Source organism: Oncorhynchus masou, chromosome 17, assembly GCF_036934945.1.
Source record: "Oncorhynchus masou masou isolate Uvic2021 chromosome 17, UVic_Omas_1.1, whole genome shotgun sequence".
NCBI classification, from domain to species: Eukaryota; Metazoa; Chordata; class Actinopteri; order Salmoniformes; family Salmonidae; genus Oncorhynchus; species Oncorhynchus masou.
The window spans coordinates 29,050,477-29,067,837 of NC_088228.1; the positions used below are offsets into that span (position 1 = coordinate 29,050,477).

Below are 17,361 nucleotides of genomic sequence, written 5' to 3' on the forward strand. Positions count from 1 at the left end.
CAAAGGAAATGTCGAGATAAATACCCCCCTAATTAACCAAAATGAAACCAGGTGAAACACAAAACAGACAAAACCAAAAGAAAAGGAAAAAGGATCGGTAGCAGCTAGTAGACTGGAGACGCCGAGCGCCGCCCGAACAGGGAGGGGAGCCACCTCCGGTGGAGGTCGTGATGCACAGTGTTAGCAGATGTTATTGCGAGTGTGGCAAAATGCTTGTGCTTCTAGTTCCAATAGTACAGCAAAATCTAACAAGTCATCTCACAGTTCCACAAAAACAACCTAATAAACACAAATCTAAGTAAAGGAACGGAATAAGAATGTATACATATAAATATATGGATGAGCAATGACCGAGCGGCATAGGCAAGATGCAACAGATGGAATAAAATACAGTATATACATTTGAGATGAGTAATGCAAGATATGTAAACACTATTAAAGTGGCATTATTTCTGTATTTTTATCACGTTTATTATTTTCCAATAAAATATCAATTTAAAAAGACAGCGATACAAACATTGACATTCATTGTACTCTTGAATGTTATTTCAAGAGTACAATGAATTTAGAGGACAAAACAAAACTTAACTCGCACATACACAAAATAAAACTAAATTCTATTAGGTGGTACATGTATAAGAAGACTGCATATAGTCATTACAAGCAGTGTAGTTAAGCCAAAAATAAATATTGAGTGGAGTACAGCACAGAGTAGCAGCAGATCATCAGGTGCACGGTGTTTCCTCCGGCACATTGGTGCGGCTGGCTTCCGGGTTGGATGCGCGCTGTGTTAAGAAGCAGTGCGGCTTGGTTGGGTTGTGTATCGGAGGACGCATGACTTTCAACCTTTGTCTCTCCCGAGCCCGTACGGGAGTTGTAGCGATGAGACAAGATAGTAGCTACTAAAACATTTGGATACCACGAAATTGGGGAGAAAAAGGGGTACAATTTTTTTTAAACACATTGTGTAAAAATGTGTAACAGGCTGACAACACCGCTCGTGTCGCAATGCTGAGCGTTGCAAAATAAATGTAGAAATCTATATTATTCAATTATTGCACCCACTGCTCGCGCGCACCAAAGAGCATCTGCATTGCCAAAGGCTAAAATAGAAGTCAGTTCTATTTGTGACGCAGATCGTGCTGCAAGTCCTGCCTCTCCCATTTCCTCATTGGTTTATAGAAGCATGTACCCATGTGCCCTCTCCTCATTGGTTATACCCAGGTGGGTAAAGACGAACGAGGTCAGTGGCGATAATGCACCTAATTTATGAAAGTTGCCAATCGCAAGTCCAGAGAAGAAAAAGCATGGAAGGAGGAGAGATGACTAGAAACTATTCGGTTGAACATTTTTTGTGTGTGGATTAATTGGCGGAGTAGAGGACCTTGTGCATTTCAGGTAAAATAACAACTCAATGTTTGTATCTCAGGACAAATTAACTAGCAACAGCAAGCTAGCTAAATAGGACAAATTAGCTAGCAAGTGCAAGCTAGCTAGCTTAATTGCCATAAATGTTGAATGCTTTTCGACCTGTCCCCAAATGAATATAATTGATTCAGAGTTTGTGTTGATATTTTAATCTGCGTGTCGTGATCGTGTTTGGTGTTGGGGGACAAAAAACATTTATGCACGATGGCCCCCCACCGCAGCCGGTTTGGGTTCCGTGTAATGGGGATGGATGTATTCCAATCTGCTTTCTTATGCTTTTTCATGCTAAGAATGTTGTGCTAATATTAGGCACAACTTAAATATAACATTCTCTAAATGTTTTTTTAAATATCCCGAGGACCTCCAGGACAAGGTAAACTGTATATTGCGTGAACATCAATAAAATATTATGTTAAACCTAAAACGCGTATGAACGTCATAAAACTGACTTACTTGGAAATTGTGGAACTAAATGTAAATGTAAATGTACTTAATCAAATGTCCTGGGAACCTTTAAAGAACTTAGACCAGGCGTTCTGTCAACATTCTTAGATCGGCGGAATGTCCTCTGCAACCTAACGTAAACACTGCATGAATGTCATCAAAACCAAGCATATTTTTTGTGTTTTGGGAACCCCTCTCTTGTAATGTACCCACACTGATCCCACAACCTAATTTAATGTTCTGGGAATCGTTAAAGAACTCAGAAAGGCTGTTCTGTCTACATTCTTGCAACATTAAAGGTATGTTTTGTGCACCCTGATACAAACATTATCTGAATTTCAGCACACCTGGATAGTCTTTGTGTTTTGCGAACATACAGTATCTCCTGTTTATATCCCCATAATGTTCCCACAACCTACAGAAACACTCTGGGAACCTTTATAGAACATAATAAATGTGTTCTGGGAATGTTCTTGTAACATCAGGTGAATGCTTTTTTGCACCCTAAAAGAAACATTAAATCAACACAAAAGACGTGTTCCCAAAACACAAAAATTGTGCTTTTTTTGCAGATGATTCTATAATGTTTCTAATAGTGTGTTCTAAGAACATTCTTGCAACATTAGGCAAATGCTTTATACAAACTTTCTATACTCATCAGCACGGATGGACAGTTTTTGTGTTATGAGAATATGGACCGGGACCTAATGGACGTTCTGGGATCTTTCACAGAAGTCATTTTGGTTTGCTGGGTACACACTCGGTCAAAAATGATCATCATTTCCTATAATAGGCTTCCGTGTGGAAGAGTCTACGATCCTGCTCTATCTACCCTCGCTCGCTCTCTCTCCTCGTCTCGGGTTTTTCTTTATCCGTCTCTGTGTCTCTGTGTCTGTACCTCCTGTCTGTCTCTGTTTTAGAGGGTCAAGCTTTGGCCACGGTATCCTTGAAGCAGCAAAATACAATTAAAATGAATAAAAGGTACTTGATAAAAGCTATGCATTAGCAGGAACATTAAATAACACAAAGACACAACATTAACTTCACATAACTCAGCATTATTCTTAGGTTACCAGGCAGAGAAGCAGACTGGGTATGATTCAATAAGGTTATTGTTACTTAATACCGTTTACCTTAATCATTGAGACTAAGCGTGGGAGCCGCGGTTTTTGTCCAGACCATGCATTTTTCTTTTGTTTCAATCAGATAAAAACAAGGCTTACAAATTCATTTCAATACCCACAACACATATACCGAGAAGTCTTCACCACAACAGAAATGTGACCAAATGAAATATCCATGTGTTTTACAGTTTGTGTTAACTATCAATTATTTTCATTACATTTACATTTAATGAAGCGTACAGTTTTGGTTGTATAAATATAGCATACACCACACGCAGAATGCAGTGGTGTAGCAGGAGTGTGATGGCAGGGATGGAATGACGCAGAGAGCCACATTCAGATGTTCTTTATCTTTTTGCTGCAGAGTGAAATGTAGAGGAATGTAAGCTGTGCATTTACAGGGGCCCTGAGGTAATATAATACTCCTTCTGCTTGTGTCTGTACTAATGTGATTATGCATAGTTCCCGCTTTGGCTAAAGTTTGCTATCCCTCACTAACAAACGTTTGTCCGCAAGAACGCCTTTTTTCATCCTAATATGACCGTTTCTTTGTGTTTTTCTCCCAGCAAGACCGTAGTGAAATGGTCAAATAATTTTTTTTTAAAGTGTTGGCATAGACAGAATGTTCATTTTCATTTAAAGCACGTTTAGGATGCACACACACATACACACCATAAAAGGGTCTGTGATCTGAGTTTGAATGAAGCATCTTGTCTGATGTCTTTTGAAGATGGACATGAAATAATGTACAAATCACCAGTGGGAACAACATCAAACGGACCCAAATGAAAACACCATGTCTGTTTGGACTCTGCCTTATTATGCCTTCATTGGTGACCGGGCCCTGTGGAAACTAAGCTCCAGGATTGTCTGATTATAGATTAAAGATGGGTTGATTAGTCAAGTTCTTTCATCTCTACCAAACTTCGACAACTTCTCATTTGCTTCACGAACAGTGTGTCATCACTGATATATATATATATATATATATTTAGTCTAATCCAAGGTAATACGCGGTGAGAAAGCTGGGACGATTGATGGCTCGGAGCGTGAATGGTGACATCATTGAGGGTCCTTGTTCTTTCGTCAATGGCATGTGACTGTGTCCCAATAGAAAATGGAGCCGCTCCCTACCCCTCCCCCTCGTGCATAAGTGTATATTACATCATTACCCATGCTCCCCTCAAAAGCCTTCCTCCCACTCAACATGGGGGGGAAAAACATGATCACCAGTATATTGGTTGATATTACAAAGCACTTGTCTTGAAGGTGATAAGGTGAGAAAGCTAATTTTATCAGGCAGATTACTTAAGAGATAATGAACCAATATATATGCAACAAAAAAACAACCCCTAAAGCCTTGCGAGAGAAGGGAGGCACAGATTTTTCATTCATCATTATTTTGCCTGAGCTAGGAACACACAGATAGATGGGGGGATTCAGACACAAAAATGACACTGCCACGTCTTGTACCCGGGTTGTGTTGTTGTTGGTGTCAGAAAGGGGGATTTGATTGTGTGCCACTCGGATTTAACGGTTTACGATAAAGCTGCCTCTACGGACAAGACATGGTCCAAATGAACTGCGTGTCCGAGAGAGCCTGACTGTACTACTGTATGCATGGGTCCTGGTCATCAGCTTTTGGATTTCATCTGATTTATAAGCAAACGTGAAGCCAAGTTTCCCATATAATATAACAGACCTGTTCAATGTCTCCCGGCCCCGGGCCTGTTGGATCTGGATGGCTCTATGTAAACGCAGAGGCTGACATTCAAACACCGCGGCAGGGAGCCATAGTGGACTTAGCAGCTCAACTCTGCTCTGCCTTGGCCTCGGGCCTCTGCTTTGCTCTCCCTCTCTCTCCCTCCGCAGTCTGACAGAGAATTGGCATCTCACATCGTCTAATGAAGTGTATGTCACAGTTAAATGCTGAACTGAGCAGACGTACGTCGTCTACTAACAGCAACTGGGTGGCCAGTTCGAACCAGGACCTACCTGCTTGCTGCAAGACCTTACTAGGCAATAACATTTGAATGAAAGTTATTGAGCAGGATAAATCTGATGACTCTCCCTTTGCCATTCCTCTCCATGGCTGCAGGTCTAAAGAGAAGCTTACAGTCATCATCATGAGCCATGTCTGGACTTTGAAAGAAAGAATAGTCAGACATTTGCAAACAAGAAAAAGTCTCACATTTATTTGATATCAAACAAGAGTTGAATTTTTATATAAGCTGACAATGGGATCGTACAAAATAAATGATATGAACCTAAACAGTGCTGAAACAAGTCACACTTCCCAACCATTTTACTTTTTCAAATTTTCAATAACTGTTAATAAATTAATTTGTGTCAAAGGCTGAAATATGCTTGTAAAACTTGAAATATCGCGTTGACACATTTTTTGAAACCTGACAATTTCTTTCAAGTAAAATAAATTACACAACGACCAAATTCACGCCAAATCTGTGCTTGGCATGGTGTTAACACAAAATATTACTGGCAAAACTCTTAATTCATGAAAGCAAGAAGCACTTCACAAATGAAGATGTATGGTTTATTATGGGATTTAAAAAAAATGATTTTTTTTTGTTCGATTTTTTTTATGTTCAAACATACCACAATGAGTCAAGTGAGAGGAAAAAACAGATTCGAGCGACCTGCTTCGAGAATAATCTTCTCAACATTGAAATGTTGTATAATTGGTTGCCATAACATTTTTTCATATTTTTTTTTTTTACACTTGTGGTACAGCAAAATATATTTTCTTTTAGCTATTACTCTGACAACAGTTAAATGTGCAATAGAGAAAATATAAGGCCTGAGTCTGAATTAGTGGTTCTTTGTTTGACAGTCCTCACTATTTAGTGGAATGACTCTAGAACATTCTAGAGTCCAGGACCCAACAGATACTCATCCTCATTCATTCTGGAATCCCCTCCAGGAACACTTCACCAGTGTTCCAAAAGTTCTAAATCTGGAGTTCTAAACCATGTTTTTTTCTCTTCTTCAATATAATACAAATGCAGGCTGGACAGGAATGGCGCCAGACAGACTTCTCTCTGACACTTGTAGTGGTCTTTGCATTTACCTCTCTGAAGTCCCACAGCAGAGCAGAGCAGTTCAAGTCCACAGACAAGACAGACGGTTTCAGAGGATATTTGTGTGTGTGACCGAGTTTATGTGTGAAAAAGTAATCCATCTCCTCCCTCCCTACCACTCACAAACATTTCACTTCCCGCTCCGACGGGTCATTAGGAGTGCAGAGATGGAGGGCTGGGAGAACCGATGAGGGCTGGCAATAGTCTTGACATCAACCAAAGCCCACACACATACATATGTTCAAACCTGTGCAAAAACACCAGAGAAGTGCTTCCTCTCCTTCCTCCACCCATCTGCTCAGAGGCTGGTAATGAGCTGCATCTGTCCGTCCCGGGGGCCCTCTCCCTCGGGTACACAGTCCTCAGCGCCGGGGGATACGATGCACCCATTGCTGGTGCCCCGGTTTATGTGGTAGTAGGACAGGGGCTGGGGCCCGTCGCCCAGCTCAGGCATGCTTTTATGGTACAGGTCCTCCCCCTCGCTCCTGGGGGAATGTGACAGGTTATCATCTTCATCGGGGGGGTAGGATGAAGCTGAGGGAGAGTCTCTCAAGTTGGGCATGCTGGTATACAGGGAGTCCCTGTTGTTGTTGGGTGACTGGGAATCCCCGTCCCCTGTTGCCCCCACTGTCTCTGAGCCGTGGCACCCAGGGCCCTCCACAGCCCTCCTGGGGGCATTGTGGGCGCTGTAGAGCAGGGAGTGAGTCCTCTGGGGCAGGAGTGGGGCCTCTAACGCCTCCTTATGGTGGGGATGCAGCAGCAACTCTAGGGTGGGGTGACCTCCACCTACTACCCCGACTATACTGCCTCTCTGGGGGGACGAAGCCTTAGCGTGGTCCACCACTACGGCATCATCTTCGCTGCTGCTTCCACCCCCACAACCCCTATCCCTGTCCACAGTCACCCTGGTCTGGAGAGGGGCCTGGTCCCTGTCCCTGCTATCCCTATGGGGGTTGTGGCCCTTGGGGGCCCCGCGGGGCCTCAGGTTGTTGTGCACCAGCTCAGAGATAATCATCTTCTCGAAGGCGGCGTCATCCAGGCTGAGGCCCCCCAGGTCCCCCGGGCCGTGGACCACGCCCCCGACCACGCCCACAATGTCCTCATAGTCGTCTTCCTGGCTGTCTTCCTGGTCACGCAGGGAGTAGCTGTTGTTAAAGTTTCCGTTGAGGGGTAGGGTGTCCATGGCACTGATGTCCCTGCTGTGGGTCAGAGAATGCTGCCCTGCAACGAAAAGCACGATACCTGGATTAGATATCCCTGTTTTAAAGTTAAGAATCAATATCAAATCAATAATACAATGCAGTTTGATACTGCTCAGGACACCTCACTGTTAAGTGTTTGTAACCTTTGCTATCTGGATATTTTACATTGATTTATATCATGTTCATAAAATATACAATTAAAGAGGTTCAAGTACAGTGAGTTCCAAAAGTATTGGGACACTGACATTATTTATTGTTTTGGCTCTGTACTCCAGAACACTTGAATTTAAAATTATACAATGACTATGAGGTTAAGGTGTAGACTGTCAGTTTTAACTGAAGGGTATTTTCATTAATTTCAGGTGAAGCATTTAGAAATGACAGCACTTTTTGTACATAGTGCCCCCATTTTAGGGGACCAAAAGTATTGGGACAAATTCACTTATGTGTATTAAATTGGCCAAAAGTGTAGTATTTGGTCCCATATTCATAGCACGCAATGCCTCCATCAAGCTTGCGACTCTACAAACTTGTTGGATGCATCTGCTGTTTGTTTTGCTTGTGTCAGATTATTTTGTGCCCAATAGAAATTAATGGTAAATAATGTATTGTGTCATTTTGGAGTCACTTTTATTGTAAATAAGAATATAATATGTTTCTACACACTTCTACATTAATGTGGAGGACGCCATGATTACGGATAGTACTGAATGGATCATGAATAATGATCAGTGAGAAAATTACAGAGGCATAAATATCATATATCCCCCCCCCTCAAAAAAAATGCTAACCTCCCCTGTTATTGTAATGGTGAGAGGTTCGCATGTCTTGGGGGTATGATCTTTGTGCGTGTAGCTTTCTCACCATTATTCACAATTCATTCAGGACGATCCGTAATCATGGTAGCATCCGCATTAATGTAGACAACTTTAGAAAAAGGTTCTATTCTTATTTACGACAAAAGTGACTCCAAAATCACACAACACATTATTCACCATGCATTATTGTCGCTTACCCAATACTTTGACACTTACTGTACTTCAAATTTGACTGAAACTGTAGTTTTTAACGGTAGTTTTCTATCATATCTAGCATCATCATGTCTGAACATCATAGACAATACAGAAGATATCCTGAACAATATTTCACAAATGAGAGAAGAAAAAGAAAAAAGAAAAAAATGGAACATTACAGCAACACAACACACAGATAATGTAGCTAGCCAGGTAACAACGACAATGCAAGATCAACATAACATCATAACACCGAAGTCATGAGAGGAAAAAAAAGCTGTGGGGGAGGTGGAGGTAAAAAAAACAATTGTGACAATGAATAAAACATTCATTCCACCCTTAAAAAAAAAGAAAAGAAGGAAGGAGTAATGTCGAACAAAGACTTTACGGCCATCTCAAGCACAGCCCCCAACACCACCACGACACACAGGCACGGTGCAAAGACTCACTTTACCACCACTCACATCAAGTGTGTCTGCTCAGGCTATCTTGCCTAAGAACTGCTGATATGCAACAAAAAAAAGTAAAACATATGCTTTTTTTATTGCGGCTTAAAAAAAAAAAATCGAAAATTACTTGAAATAACACAAGAGAGGAACGAGGAGGAGGCTTCAAAAATCAGGCCTGGATTCAGTCGGTCTGTCTCAGATTTGGGTGCCCTCGAAGAGGGACTGATTTATTTAAGTACAACTCTCATTTTACAGATGAATTTGAAATCATTTGAAAAACGTTTCAGAGAGCTATAGAGAACAAATCCTGTGAACAACTGAATCCAGGACTTGGCAGGTGGAGGGGTTTCAGCAGCAAGCAATCACAGCCTCTTAAAGTCTAAAATGGCAGGTACACTATCATATCTCTTACTTTCTCTCTCTGCTTAGAATGTGATTGGGGGGTAATTTGATTTAACAGGTTTCTATCTATCTACTTCTCCCAGATGGGAAGGAAATACGTTGTACACAATAGACCACATTGATAACCTCTTGTGAAGACCAAAGACTGGCTAGAAGAAAGTCGGCAGAAGATGAAGAAGAGGGAGAATAAGAGGATGGAGAAAAAAAAAGGCAAAGATGTATTTTGCAGATGAGTTACTTCAAGCTCTGCAAAAAAAGGGGAGATTGAAGTTTTAGATTTCAGTTAAATGAGTCTGAATAGACCTGACTGGGAGGCGGAGGAATGCAATCGGAGCTGAGCTGTGACACACACTGCCGTGGAGATGAGGAGCATCTCTTCTCTCTCTTTGGTGGAGAGAAAAGAGTGTGAAAACAGACATCAAAGAATTTTGATAAAGAGTGGAAGGTGGGAAGACAGGGAGGGATGAAATGTGAGGGCAAAGAAAGGGAGAATATGGACAAATTCAGAAATAGCATGAAAAGCCCCATTGCAGGTTTTGCATTTGTTTATGTATGGGCAGCCATTTGAATGCAGACAGGCACGCAGTAAATTTGGCAGTTTTAAATCAACACTTTAAGGAGTTATTTTTAAGCACTGTCTTAAGAGTATATACGGTCCCACTCTACAGAGTGTAAAAGGTACTCTGATTAGAGTGTTGCATTTTGAGTGTTAATGCAACACACTTGCCAGTGTTATTCACTAATGTAAACGAGAATTAACACTCACAGTGAATAGAATTAACTCCTATTAGTGTTAAAGAAAAACACTGTTACAGTGAGTCGTTTGGGGTGAATATGGTGGAACGCAGGGGTCCCCAACTGGCAGCCTTATTTGGCCCACAAATGTTTATTTTTTTATTGTTGGACATAAAAGACTTTAAAGCAAATAAACTCCAAGAGATTTTAATTTTGGACATCTGTTCCAAAGTATTCCATGGTATTATAGAGAGATTTATGTGATCGTATACAAATGTAAGCAAGGATTGAAATGACTCTGTTTTAGTCAAATATGATATACGTTTGAGCTTCTTGCAGTCACTTTGCATTCTACAAGTTATCTGTAATTATGTTCTGGTACCCTGACCATCCGCTCAAGAACATATTGGCCGTGGGTGAATCTAGTTGATGATCCCTTGTGTAAAGCCAAGTTTGCATATTTCCCATGGTGCCTTTTCTTTGAGTGAATTGTAGAGTTATGCCCCATGACTGTATTTGTTAATGACATGGTTGTTGAATTCTTTCCCTTTAAAGGAATGTGGCTTTCACTTCAGTGAATGTTATTACAATTCAACTGTATGACAATACATTACATACTGTATATATTAAGGCTTAACTTTGATGGCCTAGTTTGACCCTAACACAGTGGTGTTAGGAAACTCCTGGTTTACAGGCGACATCAGGACCGCAAGTCATTTTTATTCACCGCAACCTGCATTCAGAATGACTGTCAGGGTTAGGAAACTTGACAGAAAATACTACCATTTAAACTGGAACAAATATTTCAGTAACGAGTGCAATAAATCTTACCAACTGATTGGATTAGTTAAGAAAATGTATATTATTTGTCATTGTGTAGCACAAGATTAATCAATCAATTGATTGGGGCAAAATTGGTTTGACTTTGGATAGCCTATTTCTACAATTTATAGTTAGTTTGAGGGGTTTAAATCATTGAACTTTGGAGATATTGAAATTTTAACATATTGTCCCATGTACATTGTGTAATTTACTGACGGTCCCTAACTAGCCCCATAGGGATATCCAAAGTCAACCCAACTGTACCACAGGCAGTTAGATAGGGTCGTGTGCTGATTCACTACAAACTGATGATTACTTGTGCTGTCAGCTGTGGGCAAGATTAAAACAAACCCAACCTTCATTTACATGGTGCTGCAGTCACGACTACAAGTCTCACAAAACTCTGTTTTGGACTAGATTACCTTTAGGACTTAAATGTATCATATTGGCACTTTGTAGTCAATTTTGACAATATAATACATGTTTCTGACTCATTTTGATGCCACAGCCTGTTTTCTGAACGAGAAGTCAGTTTTTAGGGGCAGTTGCTCTTTAACTCCCGAATCCACACTAGAAATGGTACACGGCGAAATCAACACCGGCCAATTTGCCGTGTACTGTCTACTGGGAGGGGGGTAAGTGATGTGAACAGAATTTAACTGGACACAGCCGGAGCCAGACAGCTGCATTCTGGGAAAGATTCCAACGGAGATTTGCCCAAGATGTTCTCTTTATCGTTACTGCATCAAATTAACATCTGCACTGTATTACCCTGAAATGAATCCACTTCCGGGTGGGGAGGCTCATCTAGAACGACTCGAGCATTTTCAACTTGAGCCTCTTCAAACACTTTACACTCCGGTGATTCATCATCATATAACACTACTTGACATCTGTCTGTTAAGAGAGTTGCACCCCAACCAGTCAACATCTATACGGTCAATTCTTCAGCTTTTCATGTTCTTCAATTAGTCACTCATTATGTTTGAGTGCTTCCATGTTCTTCAACTGTGAGTCGCCAACGATAGTTTCTGTGAAGTTTGAGGATGCAAGTATAAGAAGTATCTCCCCCCGTGGCTGTGTGTCTCTCACGTGCATTTCCACATGACTAATCTGCCTGTAGGGAGGACTGACTGACTGACTGACTGACTGACGATGTGTCTCGGCAGGTTAAGGGATGATGACACTGACGCAGACAATAAACGCTTAATTAGACCGTCACTTCATTCACCACCACTGCTCAACTAGAATAAGTTAGCGTAGACTGTAATTATCCTATCGCGGGAAAAAAAAAAATGATTTCTCAAAAGCATTGTCTGCTTGCTACATAGCAGGGTTATTTGTAGATTCCACTTACATTTGTGGTGTTTTGATCATACTGGTATTTCATTGATATCACGATGGTAATTAAATCATAATGTGTGATTGTCACATAAATCGGTTCGTTAGGTTCCCGAACTCTTTCCAGCCTCATCCAGGGGGGGAAAAAGGCAGAAAATGTGACTTAAAAGTGTTCTCAGTGTTCTCATTGTGAAGCGAGTGAACTCGGCGACCTGCCAAATCAGAGCGAGCGACTGCAGTTTCTGTATATTCTCCTGTATCCTTCTCCCCCTCCCCCCCCCACATCCATCCTGGTGCTGCCTCCTTTCCTTCCATCCGCTCCTCTTTCATCATCAAATGCCTCTGCATATCTGAGGGGTATATAATTCTGCCTGCATTGCGTCATGTGCTCCCGTGTTTTTCTGTTCCTTTGCTTGGCTTCCTCCTTTAGTCTGACAGAGAGGGTATCTGGGTCACGCTACACAGACAATGACAGCATTCAAATAAATGGGGATTCGGGGTTTGTAGTCAAGAAATAAATAAAGAATGCCATTGAACCTGCTCAAAATGGTATCATCGAAGGGCGAAGGAGGAGAATGGTAAATCATAGGATATAATATATAAACTGAATAAATTCATCTCGATTTCCTAGAAATGAATGTTGGAGTAGTCTCGATTAGATAGCATTGACCATTCTCAACCTTATCTCATGCTGTGTTACAAAGCACGGCTTGCATGAGAGAGAGAGAGAGAGAGAGAGAGAGAGAGAGAGAGAGAGAGAGAGAGAGAGAGAAGGCTAAAACAGAATAAGGCTTCTCAACAATTCATGCTGTGTTGGGGCCCACAACCCCGCAAAGTACTGCTATTTCAATTAGTTTCAAACACACACAAAAACAAAACAAATGTTTGTCCAAATGGCACCCTATTCCCTATATAGTGCACTAATCGAGTCAAATTAATCAAGGTGGCACCATGGTGGAACGATGGTGCCATTTCAAACACAGATCGACATTGAAAGGTTAGAGGTCACCGTGCACCTGGTGAGTGAAAGGCTGGAGGGGAGGGGGTGTTGCACACCACCGTCTCAGCCAGCAGGTTGTTATAGGGGTTGTTAGGGTCGTGGGCTCGGAGCAGAGGGTTAGTTAGGAGGTAGTTGCCAGTCATCCCTGTGAGAGAGAAGGAAAGACGAGGCAGGAGAGTGAGGAAGAGAGGAGATAAAGAGAGGGTTACTTTGGAGGTAGTTGTCAGTCAATCCTGCAAGAAACACAGAGAGAGAGAGAGAGAGAGGGAGAGAGAGAGAGAGAGAAGATGTGAGCGAGGGAGGCGAAAGGCTATTATATTATTATACAGTTTCGTAACATTATTATAGAAAGGATGAGGCAGGAGAGTAAAGAAGAGAAAAAGAAGAAGATGAGACCAGAGGAAAAAGGGATGTGTGTGTAGGAGTTTCAGCAGTGCGTTTCCTTCAGTAAATACAACGTGCTGGTTAGTTGAGTAGCTGATGTTTAAATAATGTCTGCACACCGCGTTCTCCAGACTTCATTTCACAGAACAGCAGGCACTAAATATCATCCGCAACAAGTGCGTCGGTCGTCTGTTGTAAACAAAGCCACTTGCTTTACCACCAGATAGTGCCAAAAACTCCGGTACAATACTCACAACATTGCCAAATACTTTCTCTGTTAAACAAATATTTGACTAATAAATAAACACAACAGTGGGTTATAAAGTGTGAGTCAAATGATTCAGTATGATTAGCCATTCATGGTCAAAATATTCAGTATGATTACAGTAGCCATATAAAACAAGTAATTGCGAGTATCCACTCTGCAGTTAGCCGACATAATATAGTCAATACAACCACACTGATGATGTGGGGACGACACATCGGTATCTAGTGACATCACTCTGCTCCAAAATGTATATAGTATACGTAATACATAAGTATAGACACCGGCTGGAATGTGGTTTTAACCAATCAGCATTCAGGATTAGTGTTGTATAAAAGTATAATGTCCAGTCATTGAAAACTAATCTCTTATATCTCATCTCTTATCAGGAGCGATTAGGAGTTATCTTTTTGCTGATGGCACACACTGATAAGGGGGGAAGTTGAAAAACCCCCAGAGCTGTGTAGTGTCAAACCTCACTGCGACCCCCCCCCTGTCTCTCTCTCTCCTTCCCCCATGTGTCTCTCTCTCTCTCTCTCCGCAGCTTTTTCTCTGTATCTCTCTCCTTATCCTGTCTCTCTCTCTGTATCTCTCTTTCTCTCCTTATCCCATCTCTCTCTCTCTGTATCTCTCTATTTCTCTCCTTATCCCATCTCTCTGTATCTCTCTATTTCTCTCCTTATCCCATCTCTCTCTATTTCTCTCCTTATCCCGTCTCTCTCTCTCTCTCTCTGTATCTCTCTCCTTATCCCATCTCTCTCTCTGTATCTCTCTCCTTATCCCATCTCTCTCTCTGTATCTCTCTCCTTATCCCATCTCTCTCTCTCCTTATCCCATCTCTCTCTCTCTCCTTACCCCATCTCTCTCTCTCTGCATCTCTCCTTATCCCATCTCTCTCTCTGTATCTCTCTCCTTATCCGATCTCTCTCTCTCTCTCCTTATCCCATCTCTCTCTCTCTCTCTCTCTCTCTCTCTGTATCGCTCTCCTTATCCCATCTCTCTCTCTGCATCTCTCTCCTTATCCCATCTCTCTCTCCTTATCACATCTCTCTCTCTCTCTGTATCTCTCTCCTTATCCCATCTCTCTCTCTGTATCTCTCTCCTTATCCCATCTCTCTCTCTGTATCTCTCTCCTCATCCCATCTCTCTCTCCTTATCCAATCTCTCTCTCTGTATCTCTCCCCTTATCCTATCTCTCTCCTTATCCTGTATATCTCTCCTTATCCCATCTCTCTCTCCTTATCCCGTCTCTCTCTCTGTATCTCTCTATTTCTCTCTATATCTCTCTATTTCTCTCTTTATCCCGTCTCTCTCTCTGTATCTCTATTTCTCTCCTTATCCCATCTCTCTCTCTCTGTATCTCTCTCCTTATCCAATCTCTCTTTCTCTCTGCATCTCTCTCCTTATCCCATCTGTCTCTCTGTATCTCTCTCCTTATCCCATCTCTCTCTCCTTATCCCATCTCTCTCTCTGTATCTCTCTATCTCTCTCTGTATCGCTCTCCTTATCCCATCTCTCTCTCTCGCTCTCTCTCTCTCTCTCTGTATCGCTCTCCTTATCCCATCTCTCTCTCTCTGCATCTCTCTCCTTATCCCATCTCTCTCTCTCTCTCTCTGCATCTCTCTCCTTATCCTGTATATCTCTCCTTATCCCATCTCTCTCTCCTTATCCCGTCTCTCTCTCTGTATCTCTCTATTTCTCTCTATTTCTCTCTTTATCCCGTCTCTCTCTCTGTATCTCTATTTCTCTCCTTATCCCATCTCTCTCTCTCTGTATCTCTCTCCTTATCCAATCTCTCTTTCTCTCTGCATCTCTCTCCTTATCCCATCTGTCTCTCTGTATCTCTCTCCTTATCCCATCTCTCTCTCCTTATCCCGTCTCTCTCTCTCTGTATCTCTCTCCTTATCCCATCTCTCTCTCTATCTCTCTCTGTATCGCTCTCCTTATCCCATCTCTCTCTCTCGCTCTCTCTCTCTCTCTCTGTATCGCTCTCCTTATCCCATCTCTCTCTCTCTGCATCTCTCTCCTTATCCCATCTCTCTCTCTCTCTCTCTGCATCTCTCTCCTTATCCCATCTCTCTCTCTCTCTGTATCTCTCTCCTTATCCCATCTCTCTCTCTGTATCTCTCTCCTCATCCCATCTCTCTCTCTCTGTATCTCTCTATTTCTCTCCTTATCCCGTATCTCTCTCTGTATCTCTATTTCTCTCCTTATCCCATCTCTCTCTCTGTATCTCTCTCCTTATCCCATCTCTCTCTCTGTATCTCTCTCTCTGTATCTCTCTCTCTGTATCTCTCTCTCTCTGTATCTCTCTCTCTCTGTATCTCTCTCCTTATCCAATCTCTCTTTCTCTCTGCATCTCTCTCCTTATCCCATCTGTCTCTCTGTATCTCTCTCCTTATCCCATCTCTCTCCTTATCCCATCTCTCTCTCCTTATCCCGTCTCTCTCTCTGTATCTCTCTCCTTATCCCATCTCTCTCTCTCGCTCTCTCTCTCTCTCTCTGTATCGCTCTCCTTATCCCATCTCTCTCTCTCTGCATCTCTCTCCTTATCCAATCTCTCTCTCTCTCTCTCTGCATCTCTCTCCTTATCCCATCTCTCTCTCTCTCTCTCTGTATCTCTCTCCTTATCCCATCTCTCTCTCTGTATCTCTCTCCTCATCCCATCTCTCTCTCTCTGTATCTCTCTATTTCTCTCCTTATCCCGTCTCTCTCTCTGTATCTCTATTTCTCTCCTTATCCCATCTCTCTCCTTATCCCATCTCTCTCTCTGTATCTCTCTCTCTCTGTATCTCTCTCTCTGTATCTCTCTCTCTCTGTATCTCTCTTCTTATCCCATCTCTCTGTATCGCTCTATTTCTCTCCTTATCACATCTCTCTCTCTCTGTATCTCTCTCCTTATCCCATCTCTCTCTCTGTATCTCTCTCCTTATCCCATCTCTCTCTCTGTATCTCTCTCCTCATCCCATCTCTCTCTCCTTATCCAATCTCTCTCTCTGTATCTCTCCCCTTATCCTATCTCTCTCCTTATCCTGTATATCTCTCCTTATCCCATCTCTCTCTCCTTATCCCGTCTCTCTCTCTGTATCTCTCTATTTCTCTCTATATCTCTCTATTTCTCTCTTTATCCCGTCTCTCTCTCTGTATCTCTATTTCTCTCCTTATCCCATCTCTCTCTCTCTGTATCTCTCTCCTTATCCAATCTCTCTTTCTCTCTGCATCTCTCTCCTTATCCCATCTGTCTCTCTGTATCTCTCTCCTTATCCCATCTCTCTCTCTGTATCTCTCTATCTCTCTCTGTATCTCTCTATCTCTCTCTGTATCGCTCTCCTTATCCCATCTCTCTCTCTCGCTCTCTCTCTCTCTCTCTGTATCGCTCTCCTTATCCCATCTCTCTCTCTCTGCATCTCTCTCCTTATCCCATCTCTCTCTCTCTCTCTCTGCATCTCTCTCCTTATCCTGTATATCTCTCCTTATCCCATCTCTCTCTCCTTATCCCGTCTCTCTCTCTGTATCTCTCTATTTCTCTCTATATCTCTCTATTTCTCTCTTTATCCCGTCTCTCTCTCTGTATCTCTATTTCTCTCCTTATCCCATCTCTCTCTCTCTGTATCTCTCTCCTTATCCAATCTCTCTTTCTCTCTGCATCTCTCT

At 42.1% G+C, this 17,361-nt stretch overlaps 1 protein-coding gene across 5 annotated transcripts in view; it reads right to left on the bottom strand.

Annotated features, from left to right (window-relative positions):
• Positions 1–5,169: 5,169 nt before the first annotated feature.
• Positions 5,170–17,361, bottom strand: part of LOC135558810 (adhesion G protein-coupled receptor L2-like) — a 119,148-nt gene continuing 106,956 nt past the window's right edge. For 2 of the 5 annotated variants that reach the window (XM_064992955.1, XM_064992951.1), the window contains 2 exons: positions 13,075–13,203; positions 5,170–7,315 (listed from right to left, as the gene is read on the bottom strand). In XM_064992955.1, the coding sequence (XP_064849027.1) occupies positions 6,393–7,315; positions 13,075–13,203 (1,052 nt within the window). In that variant the 3' untranslated portion in view covers positions 5,170–6,392. Of the gene's footprint in view, positions 7,316–13,074; positions 13,204–17,361 lie in introns of those variants that run through there. The other 3 variants (XM_064992952.1, XM_064992953.1, XM_064992954.1) reach the window with 3 other exon arrangements.